This window comes from Bombyx mori, chromosome 17, assembly GCF_030269925.1.
Source record: "Bombyx mori chromosome 17, ASM3026992v2".
Lineage (NCBI taxonomy): Eukaryota > Metazoa > Arthropoda > Insecta > Lepidoptera > Bombycidae > Bombyx > Bombyx mori.
This window is the reverse complement of record NC_085123.1, coordinates 3,115,335-3,139,221: the sequence shown is the minus strand read 5'-3', so window position 1 is coordinate 3,139,221 and position 23,887 is coordinate 3,115,335. Positions and strand designations below refer to the sequence as shown.

At 37.6% G+C, this 23,887-nt stretch overlaps 1 protein-coding gene across 2 annotated transcripts; it reads left to right on the top strand.

Annotated features, from left to right (window-relative positions):
- Positions 1-472: 472 nt before the first annotated feature.
- LOC119628349 (protein shuttle craft) lies at positions 473-22,769 on the top strand. Of its 2 annotated transcripts, XR_009975321.1 has the most exons (18): positions 473-634; positions 724-2,001; positions 2,624-2,803; positions 3,386-3,605; positions 5,315-5,478; positions 6,040-6,232; positions 7,079-7,203; positions 8,424-8,551; positions 9,116-9,269; positions 10,071-10,267; positions 11,429-11,553; positions 11,976-12,173; positions 12,820-12,909; positions 13,743-13,941; positions 15,262-15,414; positions 16,239-16,378; positions 17,326-19,348; positions 19,379-22,769. XR_009975321.1 is itself a non-coding variant. In XM_062673275.1 (17 exons), the coding sequence occupies exons 2-17, from the start codon at positions 879-881 to the stop codon at positions 17,441-17,443; spliced, it is 3,507 nt and encodes a 1,168-aa protein (XP_062529259.1). In that variant the 5' UTR covers positions 473-634; positions 724-878; the 3' UTR covers positions 17,444-22,769. The 2 variants fall into 2 exon arrangements, 1 of the variants encoding a protein (XP_062529259.1); XM_062673275.1 differs by having other exon boundaries at positions 17,326-22,769.
- The last annotated feature ends 1,118 nt before the right edge of the window (positions 22,770-23,887 follow it).

Sequence of the window (23,887 nt, the reverse complement as noted above, 5' to 3'; positions counted from 1 at the left end):
ATATTCAAGAAATAATATCAAGTGATTAAAGTGAAATTTACAAAAACATTACAGTATCAATGGTGGGAGAACGTATTATAAGCCACCCCAGTGTCTCAAAGTGTATATGGCATTTACGTTATTGACGTCTGTTGGCTCAAGTAACCTCTGAACACCAGGTGGGCAGTGAGCTCATCCACCGTTCAAGATTTTTTTAAATAGTCAGACATGGCTTCTCGAGCTCTTTCAAAACGTGCAATTGAATTGTCAGTAAATTCGCACCATTTTACTAATTAGTTATTTCATTACAATGAACACCTGCACGGGTTTGTTTAATCTCGTCTCATTTAGTTCTATTTCATTAATTCCGTTTCATTTAATTTTTAGTGCAACAGACATCATTCCGACCTTTAGTTACAAAAGTCTGTCTGTATGGAATACGTCTCTTTTGCCTATACAATAAACGAATTAAACAAAAAATAAATGGTCCATTTCCATCTGTTCTTGTCAACGTTGACTATTTGATTTTTGATTTTTTCACTTCTATTCTTCCTATCATTTGTCATTACGCGAAATTAGTGCAAATTGTTATAATCTTTTATTTTTGTATTTTAAATTATTTTTGGAAAGTAAAAGTCGCATAAAACAACTAAGGGTAAGTGAACATCGTTATAAAATTAAGTACAGAAAAAAATAGCGTGAGCACTAGTGTGTTAATAAAACTACTGCTTTAATCATTTTCAGATCTAAAATCCGCTAGTTTTCGGCCTTGGGCTTCGGCCTGCGGGCTCCAACCCTCCTCAAACCTAAAATATATTTTATTTTATTCTAAGAACTCAATTATTCATCATCACTTTCGCACAACGATTTCACAACATTACTCAGGCAACTCTCAAACCATGTCGCAGTGGAACAACTCTTACTCCTACAATGGTCAATACCAAGCCAACGGCTGGAACCGAGATGTTAATGGCCAATATTCAAATTCACAGTATTATAATAACAGGCAAGATTCAAATAATCAATATGTGAGCTTCAATGAGTTCTTAACTCAAATACAAGGCGACAGTGCATCAGTCCCGGGCAATTCGGTTCATTATAATAATGTAAGATATGAAAACTATCCCACCACTCAATACAATTATCAAAACATGCCGTCTACTTCACAGAATAGATCACTAGATAGTTACAATTATCCAACAAATGTGAACCCAAGGAATCCCCAACAGTACCAAATGAATATGCAGAATCAATATGTGCCATCTGAAAGCTATAATAATGAAATTATACTAAAATCTAACTTAACACCTACTGCAACAGAATTTGTACCAAAGAGTATGGCTAAACAGATCACTGGTCACCAAAGTTTAGCAGAACCTGCAACTAATAACGTTAAGCATAATGATGCAAACTGGAGAGAAAGAGAGAGTTTACAACAAAATGGTGAAATTGTAACTAATCAGGTTTCTGAAAATAACAAAAGCCAATACTCCAAAACTCAAAACAGGGTACCTAATAGCCAAGATAATGCGCATTCAAGTGAATCCAATGTTAAAGTTAACGAACCAAGGCACAGAAATGGACATCGTAACAATGAGGCTAATGGTAGTTACTACAATCAAAATAATCAAAGTGAAAGTAAATCTCACAGTAATGAAATAAATAACCATAGTGATTCAAGTAGTAGATACTATGAAAATCAAAGAAATTATGATAGGAATGAGAAGAAAATCATATCAAAGACGAATCCCAAATCAAAACCAAGAGATGCAGATGCTCGTACATTCTACAACAGTTCCATTACTAAGGACAGTCAAGATGTTCGGAATGGAAGAGGTGAGAGTTCTGGCAGGCAAAGGAATTGGGCTGGAAGTCAAAGAATCAAATCTTCAGAGAAGTCAACTCCTGAAGATGAGCAATATGCTACCTCATACACTCAACAGAAACAGGAGAAAGTAGAGAGAAATAAAACAGAGAACATTCCAAGCCCAAACAGGTTTAGAAGCAAAAATATTGAACAAGGTATTAAATATATAGATAATCAGAATCCTAATATAATTATAGTGAAAATCATACTTATGTCAAATCCCTACCTTACTTATTAGTATGTTAATATCAAATATCAACAAAAAAATAATCATATAAAATAAATTGTAATTTGGTTTGGTTGGTTATGTCCCTATGAGGATCTGTGTATTTTTAATGTTAATAGTTTTTTAAATCAATATTGTTTATGTTATGACTTAAGTTTATTCATGTTGACCCATAGACACAACTCACTGAGTTTCTTGCTGTATTTTCACAGTGGGTTGTAATTTCAATCTGGTGGTAGAGCTAGTAGCTAGGGTCTGGAGGTAGCTGGAACCGCCCCTTAGGCTATTAGCAAATTGGTAGGGGGAAAAAAATCATGACTGGGAACAGTCGCAATATCCTAAATAGTGTACATTTATTTATTTATTTATTTAATAAGTTGCACCGACAAAGTGATCATCAATACAAAACATTGACAAATTGGCAAAAGTTCATGGCAGATGTCACCTCAATTACATGGCCAAAGTAAAGAACTAATAGAATGTGAAAGTTGTAGAAGTGATAAGGAAAGTTTTTTTTAGAGAATTAGCATTAAAACTGTTTCGTTTTATAGCAATAAACAAAGAAATGACACAAAGGGAACGCCTGACTGATCAATTAGAAAAAGGAACATTAGAGTGTCTAGTATGTTGCGAGAGAGTTAAACAAACAGAATCCGTGTGGTCGTGTGGCAACTGCTACCATGTACTCCATCTTAGGTGCATAAGAAAATGGGCAATGAGTAGTTTGGTCGGTGAGTTCAATTAAAAATTCAATTGTATTTGTAATTAATATTTTTTGTAAACCCTTCAAAGTGACTGAATGATAATATAGAATAAAAATAGATCTGATATTCATCATTGTGTAGCATTAATTGAAATAACATTGTTCACATCTCAACATTGTGTCTGTATATTATTTTTATTTTAAATAAAATCTGCACTTGTAAACATTTTAAATGAACATTGGACGTTATAATAATAGTTAACTAAAAGGCCTAACTAAGTAACTTTTACTGGTGGTAGGACCTCTTGTGAGTCCGCACGGGTTGGTACCACCAACTTGCCTATTCATGCCGTGAAGCAGTAATGCGTTTCGGTTTGAAGGGTGGGGCAGCCGTAGTAACTATACTTGAGACCTTAGAACTTATGTTTCAAAATGGGTGGCGCATTTACATTGTAGATGTCTATGGGCTCCAGTAACCACTTAACACCAGGTGGGCTGTGAGCTCGCCCAACCATCTAAGCATAAAAAAGGCCTGGGCTAAAAATACTACAATTATTTAACTATAAATATACACAATATGAGATACGCTAACACTACTTTTTACTTGTAGAGGGTAAATGGCGTTGCCCGGCTTGCCAAAATTCTAATGAGACGATTCCAACTGCGTGCCGATGCATGTGCGGCGCGATACGGTCGCCTGAATACCAGCGAGGTGTGTGCGTCGCCCACACGTGCGGGAAGCAATGCCGTCGCCCTCGCGCCTGCCCACATCCATGTACTTTATTATGCCACCCTGGACCTTGTCCACCGTGCCAAGCCACCGTTACAAAGTAAGTAAGCTAAGTAAGTTAAGTAAGTAAGTTGTCTATGCTACACCTAAATAATAATTCTCTTAATGGTGGTAGGACCTCTTGTGAGTCCGCACGGGTAGGTACCACAGCCCCGCCTATTTCTGCCGTGAAGCAGTAATGCGTTTCGGTTTGAAGGGTGGGGCAGCCGTTGTGACTATACTGAGAGCTTAGAACTATATCTCAAGGTGTGTGGCGCATTTACGTTATAGATGTCTATGGGCTCCAGTAACCACTTAACATCAGGTGGGCTGTGAGCTCGTCCACACATCTAAGCAATAAAAAAAAATGTCATAACTTTGTACGAATATTTGTTATATTCAATTCTTACAAATAATTGAAAGTGGCATCTGTGACAGAAATGTTGAGAAGCGCGCGGTTGGGATGGTATGGACATGGGATGGAGACGAAATGACAATGAGGCTGATAAGAGTTTTAACTATGAATGTGAAAGGTTTTAGAGGAAGAGGTAGACCTAAGAAAAAATGTATGGATTGTTTAAAAGACGATATCATTAAGAAAGGAATGAGCGATGGAATGGTATATAATAGAGGAGTATGGTAAGAGAACACATGTTGCGCCGACCCTAGTTTATTGTGACAAAGGCAGGAGATTGATGAATTGTTATAAAATAATTGACAAATCGAGGGGACTGTTTGGTTTAGGCGACTTTTTGCAAGTTTACAGGATAGCCATTAAAAATTAAGAAAAAATATAACAAAAAAAAACTTCAACTATTTGAATGGGGTAAACTTAATTGAAGTACAATTAAATACATCGAAATGTTGATACTAATACCAATAAAACGTACCTTTAATTACAAAGATAAATGTCGCGAAAAATTTAGCTTTAACCAAATAGCCATTCATCACACAATACATATGTTTACTTTTCTCCTGTCTTAGAGCAACAGCAATAGACACATTTTAGTTATTAATAAGGGCACAGTATATTCAAATATAATGACGAAATGACAGAAAACATTTTATAAAAATGTTGTAATATATAATTGGATTGAAAGTCTTTTTTTTGGGAAATTTGTTTGCATTACAAACAAAATGTAATAACATTCATTCAATGCTCTTGCTGTTTATAACCCAGATGCAAAGGTCGCGGAATTCGTCGAATCTGAATGTACATTACTTGAGTAGCTACCACAAATTCAAACCGTGTATCCAGAAGACAGGCCCTAAACACGTCATTACGGATCCTCCCGATCCAGTACCACTAACGGTGCTTTTAGATACCTCAAGCACCGTCCTCGCCGAACCAGTCGCTTGTGACGAAGCGCCCGACGAGTAAAATAACCCATAGACACAGCCTACTGAGTTTCTCACCGGATCTTTTATTGCTTAGATGGATGGACGAGCTCACAGAACACCTGGTGTTAAGTGGTTACTAGAGCCCATAGACATCTACGACGTAAATGCGCCACCCACCTTGAGATATAAGTTCTAAAGTCTCAAGTATAGTTACAACGGCTGCCCCACCCTTCAAACCGAAACGCATTACTGCTTCACTGCAGAAATAGGCAGGGTGGTGGTACCCACCCGCCCGGACTCACGAGAGGTCCTACCACCAGTAAAAAGGTCCTACCAACAATAAAGAGGTCCTACCACCAGGATCTTCGGAAAAAACAGAAGACAACAATGCCATCACAACATTACACTATGACAACTAATTTCCCGCAGAGAATGTGGCTGCGGTGCCGAGACTCGATCAGTGATGTGCAGCAGCAAGCTACCGCAAGTGTGCGGGCGTCCTTGCCAACGCATGCTACAGTGCGGCGTACACAAATGCATGAAGGAATGCCACGAGGGTCCCTGTGAAGACTGCACCGAGTCTGTTACACAAGGTAATGATATTTTTAATGACCATCTAATTATTTTAAGAGTCCATTATCTATATATTAATACGTGAAACAAAAATTTGTACCCCTTTTTACGAAAATTGTGCGGATGGAGGAGTATATACATTTCCCACACTTATAGAGAATATAGAGAAGGAGTGCGGAATGTTAATATTTTTTTTTAATTATGCATAAAAAATACATTAAATCAATAAAAGAAAACATTACACACACTACCATGTATTTGACGTGTGTCGCCATACTATTTGTTTATTGTCAAACTTTTCTTATTGTTTATAGTCTGTGGTCAAATTGAGAATAGATTCAATATTGTTTGTCTTTATTAATATTTGTCTAAAGTGTAGTCTTGGCGAAATCTGGGATTATAGAAATATATTGACAATAGAATCTTAATAATATACAAACTTATAATTTCAGTTAATTATAGTCGAATTTCGAATACCAGGGGACCAGTAGTCATTATAAATGGTACAGTTGTTAACATCCCTGCTAGTCATTCAAGGTACAACGGTGAAGGAAAGTGAACCTCTTTTTTTTACATTCCAGTATGCCATTGCCCGCTGGCCAAGACTCGTGAGGTCGCGTGCCGCGTGGAGTCGTCGTGGTCGTGCGGCGGCGCGTGCGGGCGCGTGCTATCGTGCGGCGCGCACGTGTGCCGGAGCACGTGCCACGAGCCCCCCTGCCCCTCCTGCGACCTGCTGCCTGCCGCCCTCATCACATGTCCGTGCGGGAAGACTAGGTTATTGTTATAATATTTGTAAATTGTTCTTTTTTATTGCATTGACTTCAGTGGCGGATTAAAGGTCCAGAGCGCCCTAGGCAATCACTTTATCGGTGCCCCTGTACCGGACATAAATGGCCATCATAATACTATAAATTTTAACTAGTTTTTTTTGCAATTACGATGACTTTGTATTATCAAACCCTAGACTTTAGTAGACCAGGACATTTAGTTCAGGCATTTAGTTTTTAATCGTCGATATGTCATTTTTTTTATTTATTTAAAAATTCTGAACTCGCGCGCCCCTAGGCACGTGCCTAGTTTGCCTTACGGATAATCCGCCTCTGATTGACTTGGTAACTGGTACCTAGTAATAATTGAAGACATGAGTGAATGAAGGGGACATGATACAATTTGTTAATTTTGAGAAAACGGGCAACAAACTTTTGCTACTTATACTTTTTCTTCGTACGTAACTCCTTCATCGCATGCAATTTCTAAAAATATCCTTTAAACCCGGCGTTTTAAGGGCTAATATAGTTTTTAAGCACATAACACCTACATTCAATGTAAAGAGTAAAAATCTTAAAAATGGTACTTAACCCCTTCATCCACTCATGTCTTCAATTGGTTACCGGATACCATAGACATGACAACGTGAATGCTATCCTTGAGGCATGAACTCATTATTGCGCTCTTAGGCGGAACCTCTCGACAGAAACAAGGGCTACCTACTATCTGTAACTATAGTAGACTATTGGTCTTTAGGGTGCTAATTATCTCATTTATACACCGTGTTTCATTTAAAATTCTTGATTTTCAAAAGTACATCCTATATATAATGAAATGTTAAACATTCCGCAGAATACCAAAAGACAAACGCAAGTCGTGCACGGATCCGATCCCGTTGTGCGGAAACATCTGCGCCAAGCCGCTGCCCTGCGGCCCGGCCGGTGACAAGCATTTCTGCAAACTAGACTGTCATGAAGGTGTGCATAAAATTTTCTAAATTTTAAATACATATATTCTAAATGAGGTCACTCACTATCTATCTTCTATCTACCTATCGTCGTCGTGGCCTAAAGGATAAGACGTCCGGTGCATTCGTATCGAGCGATGCACCGGTGTTCGAATCCCGCAGGCGGGTACCAATTTTTCTAATGAAATACGTACTTAACAAAATGTTCACGATTGACTTCCACGGTGAAGGAATAAATAACATCGTGTAATAAAAATCAAAACCCGCAAAATTATAATTTGCGTAATTACTGGTGGTAGGACCTCTTGTGAGTCCGCACGGGTAGGTAGCATAGCCCTGCCTATTTCTGTCGTGAAGCAGTAATGCGTTTCGGTTTGAAGGGTGGGGCAGCCGTTGTAACTATACTGAGATCTTAGAACTTATATCTCAAGCTGTGTGGCGCATTTACGCTGTAGATGTCTATGGGCTCCAGTAACCACTTAACACCAGGTGGACTGTAAGCTCGTCCACACATCTAAGCAATAAAAAAAACCTATAAAAATTAATTGCTGTTCGTTAGTCTCGCTAAAACTCGAGAACAGCTGGACCGATTTGCCTAATTTGGGTCTTGAATTATTTGTGGAAGTCCAGAGAAGGTTTAAAAAGTAGATAAATATGAAAATTAACAATTTTGTTTTCCCATTTGATGTGTCCCCCGTCGGACGGGTTTTGTTTGTTCTAAGTTTATTTTACACAAAAGTTTAGGTCTTTTATTTATCGATTGAGGCACTATGAAGTACGCCGGGTCAGCTAGTTTGTTAATAAGTATTCACTATAAGCATGGACTCAACTATGAAATGATATTTTGCCGAATGATGGATACATTATTTAAGTTTAAATATCACATAGTAAGTAAGAAACGTCTCTAAACTAGATAAGGGGTATTTGAACTGTTGTAACTACTTATATTGTAACCTACACAGTATATGTTTGTTTCAATATAAAACACTTTTTTCATTATCATAATTTATCCATTTTATTTTATGCTGAAGATAGTGAAGATAGTAAAATAAAATTAATTAACACTTCGAAATATAATTTAGTAATAATTTGTAGGCAGCATCTTGGCTCTGCACCTGGCATTGCTGAAGTCCATGGGCGACGGTAACCACCCACCATCAGGTGGGCCGTATGCTCGTCTGCCTACAATGGCAATCAACAAATAATAAAATATAATTGGATTTTATCTAGGTCCTTGTCCCGTTTGTCCTGACAAGACCTTATTGCCGTGCCGCTGTGGTCATTCGAACCGCGAGGTTCCGTGCGCTGAGCTACCGGACATGTATAACAATGTGTTCTGTCAGAAGAAATGTAATAAGGTAATATATTGTAGTATTAAAATTAACGAATTTACAATTTATTTAAAAAGAAAAGTATTGTTAATTCATAGCTTTTTTTTTAAGGGATTATTTGACCTGGTAACTAAGTCCTTTAAGTCATGTCTTATTTTAGATTTATATTCTTATTTTTGTGAAAAATGGTAATATGGAGGGAAATTAAATGAAACGGAATGAAGATGATTAATTTGAGACATTAATCAACTAGGATGAAATTAAATGCAAACAGATGAGATGATATGGGATGACATATAATCACAGTAAAATGGTGGTCATTTACTGAGCTTTTTAGTGGACTTTTTGGAGAATCCCGAGAAGTTACGTCCAGCGGCTTTGTTTAATTTTCCCACATTTGAGCACTTTCACAGATATTAAACAGTTAATAAACCACCGTTACTACACATTTAAACCTGAAGAAACACTAAATAGACAAAATAAACAAATCACACAACTCCACTCCTCGACTTCCCGCCAAAAAGTCTCCTAAAACATTTTGATTAATAGCGAGATACATTCTCATCACATGAATGATGTGCGTTGAACTAGAAACTGTCGTGCGGTCGACACCGTTGCCGCGCGTGCTGCTGCGCGGACCCGCAGCACCGGTGCGGGCTCGTGTGCGGGCGCTCGCTCGCCTGCCAGACGCACCGCTGTCAGGACTTCTGCCACACCGGACACTGCGCGCCGTGCCCCACGCTCAGTTAGTATCGCCCCGATTATACCAAAACGAACAGTTTATTATTAGTGCTAGATGTGAATATCACTAAAAAAACGGTCACCGTTCTCGTCGAACCTCGAACCGTCGAAGTTAACCCATAGACACAACCCGCTGAGTTTGTGGCCGTATCTTCTCAGTGGGTCGCGTTTCCGATACGGTGGTAGATTCTGCGAAGCACTGCTCTTGCCAGGGTCAGCTTGCCAGCAACACTCCGGTTTGAGCCCCGTGAGCTCACCTACACACGTTAGGGCGAAGCTGAAATAGCCTCTCAAGGCTATCAGCATAGGGAGAAAAAAATGTACAAAAGATTCTAGTGAAAGTTAGTAATTTTATATGGAAACAAGTAAATTTAAAATTTAATAATGGATTGTTTACCCCATTTACTTTGATTAAACATCTTATTTTATATTATCCATCCAAAATTCTTTAAGGCTTGTGTATGGTACTGCATAAATTCACCTATTATTCTTATACAATTCAAAGTTATTACAATACCGTTTTTTGTATCAATAAAAAGGTTTTTTTTCTTATTGCTTAGATGGGTGGACGAGCTCACAGCCCACCTAGTGTTAAGTGGTTACTGGAGTCCATAGACATCTACAATTTAAATGCTCCACCCACCTTGAGATAGAAGTTCTAAGGTCTCAGGCATAGTTACAACGGCTGCTCCACCCTTCAAACCGAAACGCATTACTGCTTCACGGCAGAAATATGCAGGGTGGTGGTACCTACCCGTGCGGACTTACGACGGTTTTACAGTTAGCTACTAACCTGTACCGCCAGGCTTCGAGGAGCTGAGCTGTACGTGCGGGCGCGAGGTGCTGCTGCCGCCCGTGCGCTGCGGCACGCGGCCCCCGCCCTGCAGCGCGCCGTGCCGCCGCGCGCGCCCCTGCGGGCACGAGCCGCTGCACTCGTGCCACACCGGGGACTGTCCGCCCTGCGTCGTGCTCACCACCAGGACCTGCCACGGCGGACACGAGGTACGCGTCAGAGCTGCTGCAGAGCTTGCACTTATTTTTTTAAAAGAGATTTTATGACCTCGTAACTAACACCTTTAGGTCAAGTCTTATTTTAATTGAATATGCAATTTCGAAAAGGGCACATCTCTGAAAATGTAAAATGTTCAGAAGATGAAAAAACTGATTATTTTCTAAAGCAGTGTAAAATTTAAAATGTTAACTTTCGAGATATATTTTAGTGTTAATGAGCAATTGAAAATTACTGGAATTATTATAAAATGGGTGTAGGTAAGCCTCAAAACTACATGTGTATATGAAAAAACGTATTTGACAAAATACGCGACATGTGCCCTTTTCGAAATTGCATATTCAATTATTATTGATATTCTTATTTTTATGAAAAGTGATAATATGGAGTGAAATGGAATGAAGATGATTAATTTGAGACATTAATCAATTGAGATGAAATTAAATGAAGTGAGATGAGATGATATGGGATGAAATATAATCTCAGTAAAATGGTGGTTATTTACTGAGAGTTTTTCAGTGGGCTTTTTGAAGGATCCCGAGCAGCTACGTTCAGCGGCTTTGTTTCATTTTTCATTTGTGCACTTTTGTGCACATTTGTGCACTTTCACAGATATTAAACAGTTAATAAACCACCGTTATTACACATTTAAACCTGAAGAAACACTAAATAGACAAAATAAAACAGATCACACAACTTCACTCCTCGCGTTCGCTAAAAAGTCGAAGCTTACACTTAGGTTGTGTGTCGATACAGATTAGAGACATTGAGTGATGCAGACAAACTTTTGGCGTATGATTACGTGACCAAAATCTTAATAATACAAACACGCAATTTACAATAATTCGGAAGCCAATGTACGCTGGTATGTGTTCACGATTGTTCACAGTTACTAGTACAGACATAGGCCTGCTAGTATTGTAGATAGCTCTTTAAACTTTTTTGGCCTTTTAGGAACTGTTTTGTAATTAAAAAAGGCCTTACGAAAAATCGATAAACGAGAGATAGAGAGAGAAAGAGAGAGTCACATACAGAGGACGTAACAACAGATTTTCCTTACGCGATTATTTCTACCCTAATTTAGACCGTAAGCCGTGTTAAGAAACTTCATATCAAAGACCTTAACAACTGACTTAACTTCGTCTATTTGACAGGAACGAAAAACCATCCCGTGTTCGCAAGAAGAGTTCTCGTGCGGCCTCCCGTGCGGCAAACCTCTCCCTTGCGGTAAACATACCTGCATCAAGGTCTGTCACAAGGGACCTTGCGATGCCGGCAAGTGAGTAATGAGTTATACTAAAAAAAAAAAAAAATTATAAAAAAAAATCGTCTGGACAGATACACGATAATAAAGTATTTTAATGTTTTGTTTTTGCCTTAAAATATTTCCAAGTTAAAAAGTACTGAGGAGTAATATAACTTACTGGTGGTAGGACCTCTTGTGAGTCCGCACGGGTAGGTACCACCGCCCTGCCTGTTTCTGCCGTGAAGTAGTAATGCGTTTCGGTTTGAAGGGTGGGGCAGCCGTTGTAACTATATTGAGATCTTAGGACTTATATCTCAAGGTGGGTGGCGCATTTACGTTGTAGATGTCTATGGGCTCCAGTAACCACTTAACACCAGGTGGGCTGTGAGCTCGTCCACCCATCTAAGCAATAAAAAATAAAAAATACACGGCGACGCACTAATGTTGTGACGCAGGTGCACCCAGCCGTGCAACGAGAAGCGTGCGAGCTGCGGGCACCCGTGCGGCGCCGCGTGCCACTCCGGCGCGGCGGGCGGCGCGGGCGCGCTGTGCCCGAGCGCGGCGCCGTGCCGCCGCACCGTGCGCGCCACGTGCCCCTGCAAACGGAAATCAGCCGAGAGACCTTGCTTCGAAAACGCACGGGATTACGATAAGTCAGTAGCGGCCTTTTAATTATCTATACAACTAGCTTTACCCGTCCGCTTCGCTGGGCATTTAAAATTAACATTATTATTTATTGTCATTATTATTAGGGAGTCCAACACTCATATAAATATTAGCCTATCCATTAAGTACATGTATTTTCTACATAGATACCAAGTTTCAAGTCAATCGGATGCACGGTTCAGTAGTTGTAACGGAACATCCTTAAAAACCACTGTAGATTTATATATTAGTATAGATTTCATTGTTATAAACCTGAATACAAATAGGCAAACGAACCTACTTTAAATAAATAGAGAGAGACAGATAGAGTATTCTTTATTGTACACCAACAAAAGAAACAATACGAAACATTAAATACAAAAAAAGTACAATTGGCGGTCTTATCGCTAAGAGAGATCTCTTCCAGACAACCATCAGGTGGAAAAGAATCGCTTAGAAACTAATTACACGCGGTGTACCAATCAATTGAAATACACATACACACACACACACACATATACAATACATAAATATACATACAATAGTTGCATGCTCATTAAAATCATTACACACATATCTGCTCGTAAAAATACAACAGAGTATATTAAATTTTTTAAACACATCAATAAATAAAATATTATTGTTACTTTATAGAATGATGAGTGCTCTTGCCGCCACCAAGATTCAGGAGGGAGGCTCTGTTGACTTGTCCGACGCACAGCGCGCCGTCAATATGCTCAAAACGTATGTATTGTCTGTGCTATCCAGTAAACAAATATGCAACGACTTATACGCACTTCTGGGTGTGTGTATTATGTTTATATAAAATAAAACTAACTTATCGATTCAAATAGACGAAAATAAAATGAAAATTGTTCGGTATTAGATAAGCTATAGATAGTTTAATTTTAAACTAAAAACTGAACATTTATTGTATGGTTTATAAAGTGAGTAAAGGTGTTAACTATCCTTTATAAATAAAACAAGTTAGTTTCTATTTTACTCCGTATATACGTCCAATATTGTCAAGTGTCTACCGTGTCGGGCGGAGTATGTACACGCGCTACTCAAACTGTGTCCCTACAGTTATGTTAAAAGATATAGTGTGTCTTTTGAGTTTATGAATATAGATTACTGTCTACGTACATTTTTGTGCTTAATGTGGTTTTTTTTAATCGGATTTTATGACCTGGTAACTAAGACCTTTAAGTCATGTCTTATTTTAATTTATATTCTTATTTTTATGAAAAATGATAATATGGAGTGAAATTAAATTAAATTAAATGAGATGGTATGGGATGGCGATGAAATATAATCTTAGTAAAATGATGGTCATTTACTGAGATTTTTACAGTGGACTTTTTGGAGGATCCCGAGAAGTTTCGTGAAGCGGCTTTGTCTCATTTTCCCACATATGTGCACTATCACTTATATAAATTAAACAGTTAATAAACCACCGTTATTACAAATTTAAACCTGAAGAAACACAAAATAGACAAAATAAAACAAATCTCACGCTACTTCACTCCTCGAGTTTCCGCCAAAAAGTCTCTTCAAGGTTGTGTGTAATCGTGCAGGCTGGAGTGCGACGACGAGTGCCGCGTGGAGGCGCGCACGCGGCAGATGGCGCTGGCGCTGCAGATCCGCAACCCGGACGTGTCCGCCAAGCTGGCGCCGCGCTACAGCGAGCACGTGCGCGCCACCGCCCAGCGCGAGCCCGCCTTCGCCTACCACGTGCACAACCAGCTCACCGAGCTCGTGCACCTCGCCAAGAAGGTGAGCGACGGTCTTTTTTTTTATTGCTTAGATGGGTGGACGAGCTCACAGCCCACCTGGTGTTAAGTGGTTACTGGAGCCCATTGATATCTACAACGTAAATGCGCCACCCACCTTGAGATATAAGTTCTAAGATCTCAGTATAGTTACAACGGCTGCCCCACCCTTCAAACCGAAACGCATTACTGCTTCACGGCACAAAAAGTGCTGAATCTGTACTGGCGCTTTATACTACGATTCGAGTAAAGCGATGTAAAAGTGCTGATGTGAATGCGCGCGTGCCATGTACGGTACATGACTCGTACAGGCCCCTTTAAACAAAATATATATAATACTATAGTAGAATTATTTTGTCCGTGCAGCTTGGATCATAAAACATAGCCCGGCTAGGGCAGTGAGCATATTGCGCGGGCGCAACGCCATTATGAATAAAAACAAATGAGTCATCGAGGGCACCTTACACGGCGGTGGGGTGGTATACGAAGGGTGGTGAGACATTGTTATGTTATGAGTCATTTGTACTTACCTGCAAATTATAGTACATTATGTCGAAGAGAAATGTGTTTTTATGCATTCGTTCTCTGAATTTCTTTAGTGACACAATGGTCACTCTTTGTTTTGTATCAAAACGGCAAAATTTATTTAAAATAGTATTTGCACGTGTTATTATCAACATAGTGTTAAAAATTTTCACTGAAATAAAAATAGATCCCGAAAAGCTACAAAATGTTAATTTCTGCCGTTCTCGTTAACTTTCTGCGGCGATATGTGGTGTAAGTGTTCGAGTAGTGATTTTTTCTTTCATTTTTATCACTAACCCACAAAATGATAAAACTAAATACACTATCGATAACGCTTATCGTCAACAATAATGCGCATCACTATGCCCGTCCATAAGACTCATGAGTGGAAGAGAGAGCGAAATACTCGCTTCACCGCTCCGATTTTTTATGACCCAAACTGCACGGACAAAATAATTCTACTATAGTAATCTATATATATAAAAATGAATTGCAGTTCGTTAGTCGCTAAACCTCGAGAACGGCTGGACCGATTTAGCTAATTTTGGTCTTGAATGATTTGTGAAAGTCCAGAGAAGGTTTAAAAGGTAGATAAATATGAAAATGCTCGGAATTCATTAAAAATAACAATTTTGTTTTCCCATTGATGTCCCCCCGTCGGACGGTTTCCTTTTGTTTGTGTCTTTTATTTATCGATTGAGGCACTACGAAGTCTGCCGGGTCAGCTAGTAATAAATAAAAAAATCGCACCCAATCTATTACGTTCGAATTTTAAAATTGTTATCAATTTTCCCCCCAGTCGAAACAGAAGACGCGCTCGCACTCTTTCCCGTCGATGAACAGACAGAAGCGGCAGTTCATCCACGAGCTGTGCGAGCACTTCGGCTGCGAGAGCGTGGCCTACGACGCGGAGCCCAACAGGAACGTGGTGGCCACTGCCGACAAGGAGAAGGTGCCTTACCACTGCAATTATTACCTTACGAGACGATGACCAAACTTTGCTCGTTTTTTTTTTTTTGTTTGATAAATTGTGTTTTTTAGAAATTATATTTAAATACGAATTACATAAAAATTCCAAGATCGTTTAGGCATTTTTAAGTGGCTTCGGGTGACTTAACAACGCCATCTGCTGAAATAGCTTTAGTGTTATTGTGTCTTTAAAGCAGTTAGTTGCTCTCAATTATGAAAAATAGTATTATTATTCGCCAATAGATGTCGGGAACAGTCATAAAGTTGATTATCGATAAAGTTGATTATTGAAAACACGAATAAAACAACATTTTCTGAAAATAAATCGTAGCTAGATCGATTTATCGCCCCCGAAATCCCTTGTGTACTAAATTTGTCGGTGGTAGCTGACACGATACATAAGTCGTGAAGTTTTTTTTTTATTGCTTAGTTGTGTGGACGAGCTCACAGCCCACCTGGTGTTAAGTAGTTGCTGGAGCCCATAGACCGCACGGCCGTGTAAGGCCGCACGGGTAGGTACCACCGTCTTGTCTATTTCTGCAGTAATGCGTTTCGGTTTGAAGGGTGGGGCAGCCGTTGTAACTATACTAAGACCTTAGAACTCACATCTCAAGGTGGGTGGCGGCATTTGCTTTGTATTTGTATGTCTATGGGCTCCGGTAACTACTTAACAACAGGTGGGCCGTGAGCTCGTCCATCTAAACCACAAAAAAACGTGGAGAAGGAAGAATTTCGTACATTGCTCTTTAGAGTCGGGTAGTGTAACAAGGTAATACAGTGTGTGATATTTGATCGTTGTGTTGACAGTCGTGGTTGCCGGCGATGAGCATAATGGAAGTGTTGTCGCGTGAGGCGGGCCGGCGGCGCGTGCCCGGCCCCGTGCTGCGGACCGCGCACTCCTCCGCCGCCTCTTCAGCCTCGACGACCTCCTCCTCCGCCGCTAACAAGTAACTATTAAACAATACTGTTGGGGTCCAAGGGGAAGTTTTTAAAGTTCCAAAAGAGTATGTTGTTTGAGCAACTTTATTATTGTGACGCGCTGAGGTTCGGGATAAATAAAATTTCACCAAAGTACAACTTAAAAACTGTATTCAACACTTAAAACACTTAATCACTTCAACACACTGCGTGCCATCCCTACAACGCTTTTATAGCCGGTACCTCATCGCTAGAATCATCGAGAATATTCCACACATCTCTAGTCGTAGTTCATGCTATCTGACCATAGATAGCGTTGTAATTCTCGACTATTCGGCGATAGATGGCGTTACGCTTACCAGCGTAACATTATGTTAGCTAAATACAAATGGTAGCGTGTTAACGAGTACATTTTGCTAAGTGCGCTGCTATACAAGAATATAATAAAATAATTAGATACCACAATGACGACGCACGGCGCGTCAACGTATTGAGTTATGTATGTACATACCGTCAATACAAATGATATTATTGAACGGATTCCTATCACGGCTTATGAATTCAGTGAGTTGTCGATATAGAAAAACGCCATGGTCACTGGAAAATTCAAGTCTTCCGCCGATAATAATCATTTATGTATATAGTGTTTTGTCTTTTCCTGGAAGCCTGGATCTCTACCAATTATTTGGAACAAATACAAATTGAAAAACTGAAACAATTGACATCCAACCCCATGCCTCTGAAGTTCGGATAAAGCTAATGATCCTGAACATTTTTTTTTACAACCCAATAAAATTATAAGCATTTCAAAATTTTACAGTACACAAAGAAAAAGATAAATTTAAAAGTCGTTCACTTACCTATAATTCTATAATTAAAATGTATTGTAATAATGTTGACTATACAAACACCAGTTTAAGTGAAACACTGATATATAGAAATTTCTAGATGATGACAATGCTTTTCTTGTCCGAAGGTCGCCAGGCGGTTGGGCGACGCTGACGTCATCGAACGCCTGGGCGTCGCGCAGTCAGCCCAAGCAGACGGCGGCCGAACCCAAGATCGATTACTTCGACAATCCGCCAGAAAATTAACTCAAAACGTAACAACGCGTCCATTGAATTATCCAATACTATACAACATTAACACGTCGAACGCTTTTCGACTCACCGGTGGGCCTAAAGTACTAACTAACATAAATCATTCGAGCCAATACGAAATCAGGGAATCGGTAATTTTTGATCAACTTGAGATTTTTTTATAAACGGTATCAACTTGAGATTTTCATTCTAAAATGTATAAAATACGATAATTTGTATGGATGATAAAAATTAACGACTTTTATCTGACGTCTAGTTTTTAACATAATGTATTTTAAAAGACTTGTTAATAACTACAAGTTTGTATTGAATTTTAAAATCACGTCGTTCGATTCGACTAAAGGGCCACGCGGCTCACTTCTGTTTCACGTTCGCGTTTGCCTACGTTTGCCTCTAGGGGCGCTGTTTCAACTACATACAAATTTGAGTTAACTTTTACGCTATCGAGAACGCTAAAAAAACTCGCACTAAGCACACTGTAGCTCGTAGGACGCGCTTACGTTGAAACCCTTACGCGGCTCACGAGTGACCGTCACGGCCCAATCGGTTCAGTAAGATAAGGCTCACCGGTAAGCAATACGTGAATGAAAGTACTCGATTTTTCATATGGCGTTCAACGTGTTAATAGGCTGCTGCGGAACACTGATAACAACAACCGAGTCACGTCGGTTCGATCCTGGTCGTAGATTTATTTGATACGTGAATGCACTGTGTATGGTATGCCCAATATTGGCACCCCGTTGGCATAATTTTGACATCGTCAATAAATGTGTTCGATTAAGTGATATCGGCCGTTTTACAAACTCATTTAAACTTATAAAATATATCGAATATTCCATTGTGTGTTTTTGAATAAACTCGGGTATATAAAATAAAAGTATCTGAATAAATAATATTTATTTGTAATCAGTGCACGCGAGTAACGTCGGTAGTGATTTTTATATCTTGTGTATGTGTAAGATAATCTTAAAATTTAATTGAACATGAAAGAGTTTGGAAGATAATATTAATCACGTTGTCTTTCACTATATGGCATATCCGAAAAATAAAATTCTATTATATCGAACAGATAATACACATTATAATATCAATTGATGACGTCACATTGCTCATGCTGGTGACCTTGAGAAGCTGTTTGTGGTCCTTCGACCGATCACTCATTGTTTTAGAGTTTGAAAGGACTATTGTTTACGGTGTTTTGATTTTAGACGATAACGCTACCCGCAATCTTTGTGTTAACAAAACCTTCTTCCCCGCGTTACTTAGAAAATTTATGATGAACGAAATTAGCTCTTTTGAAAAATAGTCTAAAATATAACAAAAGAAGCGTGCGATAAAAATAAATCTTCAGAAATAATTCACTTCAATCTATCACAGCCTAGATATGTTTGTCTCTTTCTAGTATCGCTTTTTCGTTTCGTCGCGTTTCATATGACAACAGTGCGCTTCAAAACAACGAAATTTTAATTAAAACATTGATCTTTTGTTTACAAACTTTGTGTGAAGCGATAATGCAGTCTAAATTTGAATTAACTGCTTTGATATCCTTCAAACTGAAGCCATTGCTTCGTAGTAGAACAGTGGTACCAACGCCACGCCTACCAGTAATCAAGGTTCGAATTGGAGGAGCTAGGTAGAAATTAGAACCATTCCTATGGACGATGGAAATAATTTACAAATAGTAGAAATAACTACAGGCTATTGAAATCACATACACCAATACCTCTTGATAATTAAAACAGACAATAATTAATGAATCTCTGGCCTAAAGATAACATATTTAATTATTATTATTGTAATCTGAGGGGTTTCGGTCTGTGTTTGAGTTTGACATATTATATGATTTTATACGAACTAGTATTTGCCCAGTGATCGAAATTAGACAACAATTACTAATAGGTTTTTTTTTTTTTATAGGTAGTTTAATAGGTACCTAAAGGCTTAAATTTTTGTATGACATGTTCTCTTTTGTTTTGATATTAACAAAAAAATATACAAAAAAAACATTATTGTTTTTTGTTAATGGTCGTCAATAGCTACTAAACAAAAAAATCGGTTAAGAAACACCAGGAGTTTTTTTTTTACTGACCGCTATTAATATTAATAGTAAATGTTTTGTCTCTACTTATTTATTATAGAAATTAAAGACGCATTAGGAAGAGTTGAATATGTAATTGTTAAATCTACTTAATTTAAAGGTGTTGCCGTATAGTTGAAACATGGATACCAGATCACAAGGTAAAACTTAAAAAACCGAAAAAATATTTGTAATAAAAAATGGAAGTGTAAAACGCTTCGCATAATATTCCAATCGCGTAATATGAAAACTGGAGAAAACAGTACTTAACTATTATTATTTGTCCGCGGACATATTAATAGTGCGCTCGGCAAAATGTGAATCGTTAACTTTCCGAAAGGAAAAAATAACCTATTAATCCAAACACACATTACTTGTTCGATCTTGAACAATCCGATTCAATGTTTATATTAAAGGCAGTGGCGCACCGGCTGCATTCGTCTATAACAGTGATTCTCAACCACTGTTCCGCGCCACTTTTGTGTGCCGCCAAATTTTGCGAATATATAATAATGTTAATATTATTAAATTATATAATTTTAAAAGAAAAATATTTTAATCATGAATATATTAAAATCCACAAAAAAAAATTATAGTATATTTTAGTTTATTTCGTATATTAAAATTTTTTGATAAATTATTCATGCAGTGTGTTGTAAGTAAATAATTTTTATCTTTTTTTTGTGTGCCGCCAAATTTTGAAATCGTTAAATATGTGCCGCAACAAAAAAAAGGTTGAGAATCACTGGTCTATAATATGACCTCAAAAAAGGTCACATCATTCCGTTACCTTCAATGATAAAATTTGCGACATCCAAGTTGTTATACAAAAATACCGTTTATTTGGCTTTCTTTTACGTAAATATCAAATTAATATTACTACACTCACTTGACGTCCTGTTGTACTCTGTGAAGCAGTAGTGTAAAAATTTGCTCAAAATCAAATCTTCGGTTAATACAGGGGAGTGCACCCGGTGAATACCCGCCTTTATAAGTAGAAAACAATCTAGTAGAATTGCCATAGCCAGGGCCTTACCTTGTGGTCAAGTATAAAAAAGTTAAATGATAATATCGAAAGGGACAATTATTATTAATATTATATATATGTAGTAGAAGTTTGTACATTGTATTTTGCACGATATACTCAATTTATTTAGAATTTATAAAAAAAAACGGTTAGAAACTTTTATATAATAATTGTACGAAGTATTTAATCACATCTTTTGGTAATATGAAATAAATATGTATTATATATATATAAGGATTTATAAAAGTCATTTGGTATGAATGAAATAAAAAGACAATGAAAAAGGGCATTATTTATATTAATTCTCGAACATTTCCTTCAGATCAGGTTCATAAAGATCAATCAATATAGATTTCAGAATTTAAACTTTTTTTTATCAGGGCACCTACTTTTTATTTTTCAGTTTCAATAAAAAAAAATCTAGAATCCTAATCCTGAATTTAATACCTTATCGTGTTATAGTTAACTTAAAAGTATTTATTAGTAAATAATTAGAAAAGAAATCCCAGTCTTGACCATGAACGAATCTCTAAAAAATAAAAAAATAATGACCGAATAGCGTCTTAAATATTGTATGTACTGTAATCACAGAGGTTGACTGTTCTGTCCTACTTTTCTTTAAAATAACAGCGATGCGAATCGTGTTATATTTTTTCTGATTTGGTAAATTACAAAAAAGTCTTTTGTAATATTGTACGAGTTAAATTATATTAACAAAGCTAAAACATATTATTAAAATATTACAAAACAAAATAAAATACAGCGAATAACTGTTCACGGAAGTCTAGATAAATAATTAATTTGGTCTGTAACATCAATCATATCAACCTTCAAAATTATCACTGTTCCAGAAAAATTGGTACTTTGTTAAACAATCCCGCCAAAACGCTGTCGCACGCGACTGGCTACAAGACCTCGTCTGTTTACTAACTTTTGAATGTTTTATATAAATCTTACTTTAAAACTTTGCGGTCCTAAGACTACTGTAATATAAGATTATATGTTTAATACGTGTGAACCCTAAAGGGTTAAGTTCAGCAGAAAAACAAAACAATTTTTGACGATGCTTCAGAAAATAATTCGATTAAAATATTTCCGTATCTTTTGTTATCTTAAAAGCTACCAGAACTTGAATGCTGTCTAATCACATAATACAATGAAATCACATAATATGTATCTTATAGTTTAGTTTTAAACATGGAGGATAGAAGTAAGAATTGTCTAATTGTATTTCAAAAGTGTCCGCTAAGAAGGAGATAATTATTTAATGTGGCGCCATAGTAGCATGTGGAAGGATTTTAAAAACAGCGCCATAAACCTACCACACTTCACTTAAATCTAGCAACTTCACTCTGTTTAATGCCGTTATATTCATATCATTTCCATTTCCTGCACTAGCGCTATTTCGGTGAGACTCCCAACAATAACTTGCTGTTTACAGATGGACACTTTTTCAACTCGTCCCCTATAAAAGATGGTGCTCCTTGTTTTAAACACCTTACAAGTTTACATCCGATGGGCAAGTTTATTTGTCAAATTCAATTCGTACAGAATTAATGTTGGTTCATGGAAAATGTCGACTTACGATACCAAGTCATTTATCACACCATATTGTATGAATTAAGTTTTAATTAAGGTGCCAAATTGTCCACGACACAGGTGGCGGTAGCTTCGTAATTTCTGAACTTAAATTTAAAAAGAAAAACTTGTAGATTCTTCTATTAGCAGTGGATGATGATATTAAATTCAAATCGAAATGAGGGTTTTTTTTGTTTTAAATATTTGTTTTACTCTCACTCTGTATTTTATTATATTATTAGGAATTTATTATTTATATAGTGTTAATTCATGGTGATAGGGAATAATGTATAACTGTATCCTAACCTATATTACAAACAAATGTGAGATGTATTACGAAACAATTATTGAAAATTATCCTGTCTGCCGTTGATTTAGATGTTATTCTACAGTCAGTACAGTCTGTAGGTATTACAGTTTAAACTCGTACAGATTCTAACAGATGTTCGGCAGTTGTGCGGGTAACAAATGTATCATGAAAATAGATTTGATAAAATCTACTTTAGATTATTTGATTTGATATTGAAATATCAAATACTTTTGTTCGTACTCCATTCAATTGCCTGGTGTTCAGGAATTAATATAACACGCTCCAGAACATATAATATGAATACATTAATAAACAGTTACACATTAAATTGTATTTTACTCATTTCCTCCCCGCATTGATATTCCAATGGAATGCTCGAAATTTCAAACGTGCTTAAATGTACAAAAAAACTAGCGACCCGCCCTCGCTTCGCTTCGAGGACTAAAATTTATTATTGATTTTATTAAATTTTCTTATAAACAAATCTGATATTTGCAGCACGCATTCTGTCCAATGTCAAGTCAAACGCCTTAAGGTTACATTAGAAAATTTAATATGGTGGTCAAGTTCTCTTAAATTTTCTAATTTTCCGCGCAAATTTCTTATTTTATAAGATCCTTCTCCTGACTAACAATCACAACAAGAAAATAATGATGCAATTTGTTGCCGGCGTTCTGAAGTTATGCGCGTACATACATTACGCAGATTCATTTTTATATCTTCTTCCTTTCCTATTACCCTATACTGGGTTGTAGAGCTCAATTCAAATCCTTCCATTTACATCGCTCTTGGGCAGTCTGCTTAAACTCCTCCCAAATCATGCCCAAGACGCCAAGCACCTGCTCCACCGAGCGACGCCAAGTTGTTCTGGGACGGCCACTCTTCCTTTTGCCAAACACTTTCCAGGTCAGTGCTCTCTTGGAAAAATGGGTATCGGGCTTTCTTAATATGTGACCAATCCAATGTCATTTCCGCGTAGGGATCTCCTTCTCCATTGGTGTCTACTTGGTAGTCTCCCACAGCTTTGTTAGTGATCGTCTCAAGTCAAAAGATTTTCAAAATTTGACGCAAGCATTTATTCAAAAACAAAATAAATGCGCCTAAACACCACCGATTCAGCTCTTATGTTGATTAAAGGGAGGCACAACAATTAGGTGGAAGCTTCTGTTACCTTGGCAGCGTTGTGGACGATAGGGGAGGCACCGAGGCGGACATTGCGGCTCGGATAAATAAAGCCAGAGCCGCGTTTAGTCAACTTAGGCCAGTGTGCTGAGCCCCTTAAGCTCCTTAAGCTTATCGAGACGAACAAAGTTGAGGATCTTCAACTCAAACGTAAAGTCTGTATTGCTGTATGGGAGCAAAACTTGGTTTGATCGCAAGGACATTTCTCACGAGATTCTAAAAAAATTAACACCAAAAGAATGATTCAAAATACTGTGCATTTTT

Coding starts and splice junctions, on each gene's coding strand:
- LOC119628349 (XM_062673275.1), top strand. CDS start 879: ATGTCGCAGTGGAACAACTCTTACTCCTACAATGGTCAATACCAAGCC. Junction 2,804..3,385: donor GGCAATGAGTAGTTTGGTCG/GTGAGTTCAATT, acceptor TTTTACTTGTAG/AGGGTAAATGGCGTTGCCCG. Junction 13,942..15,261: donor TCGTGCACCTCGCCAAGAAG/GTGAGCGACGGT, acceptor TTTTCCCCCCAG/TCGAAACAGAAGACGCGCTC.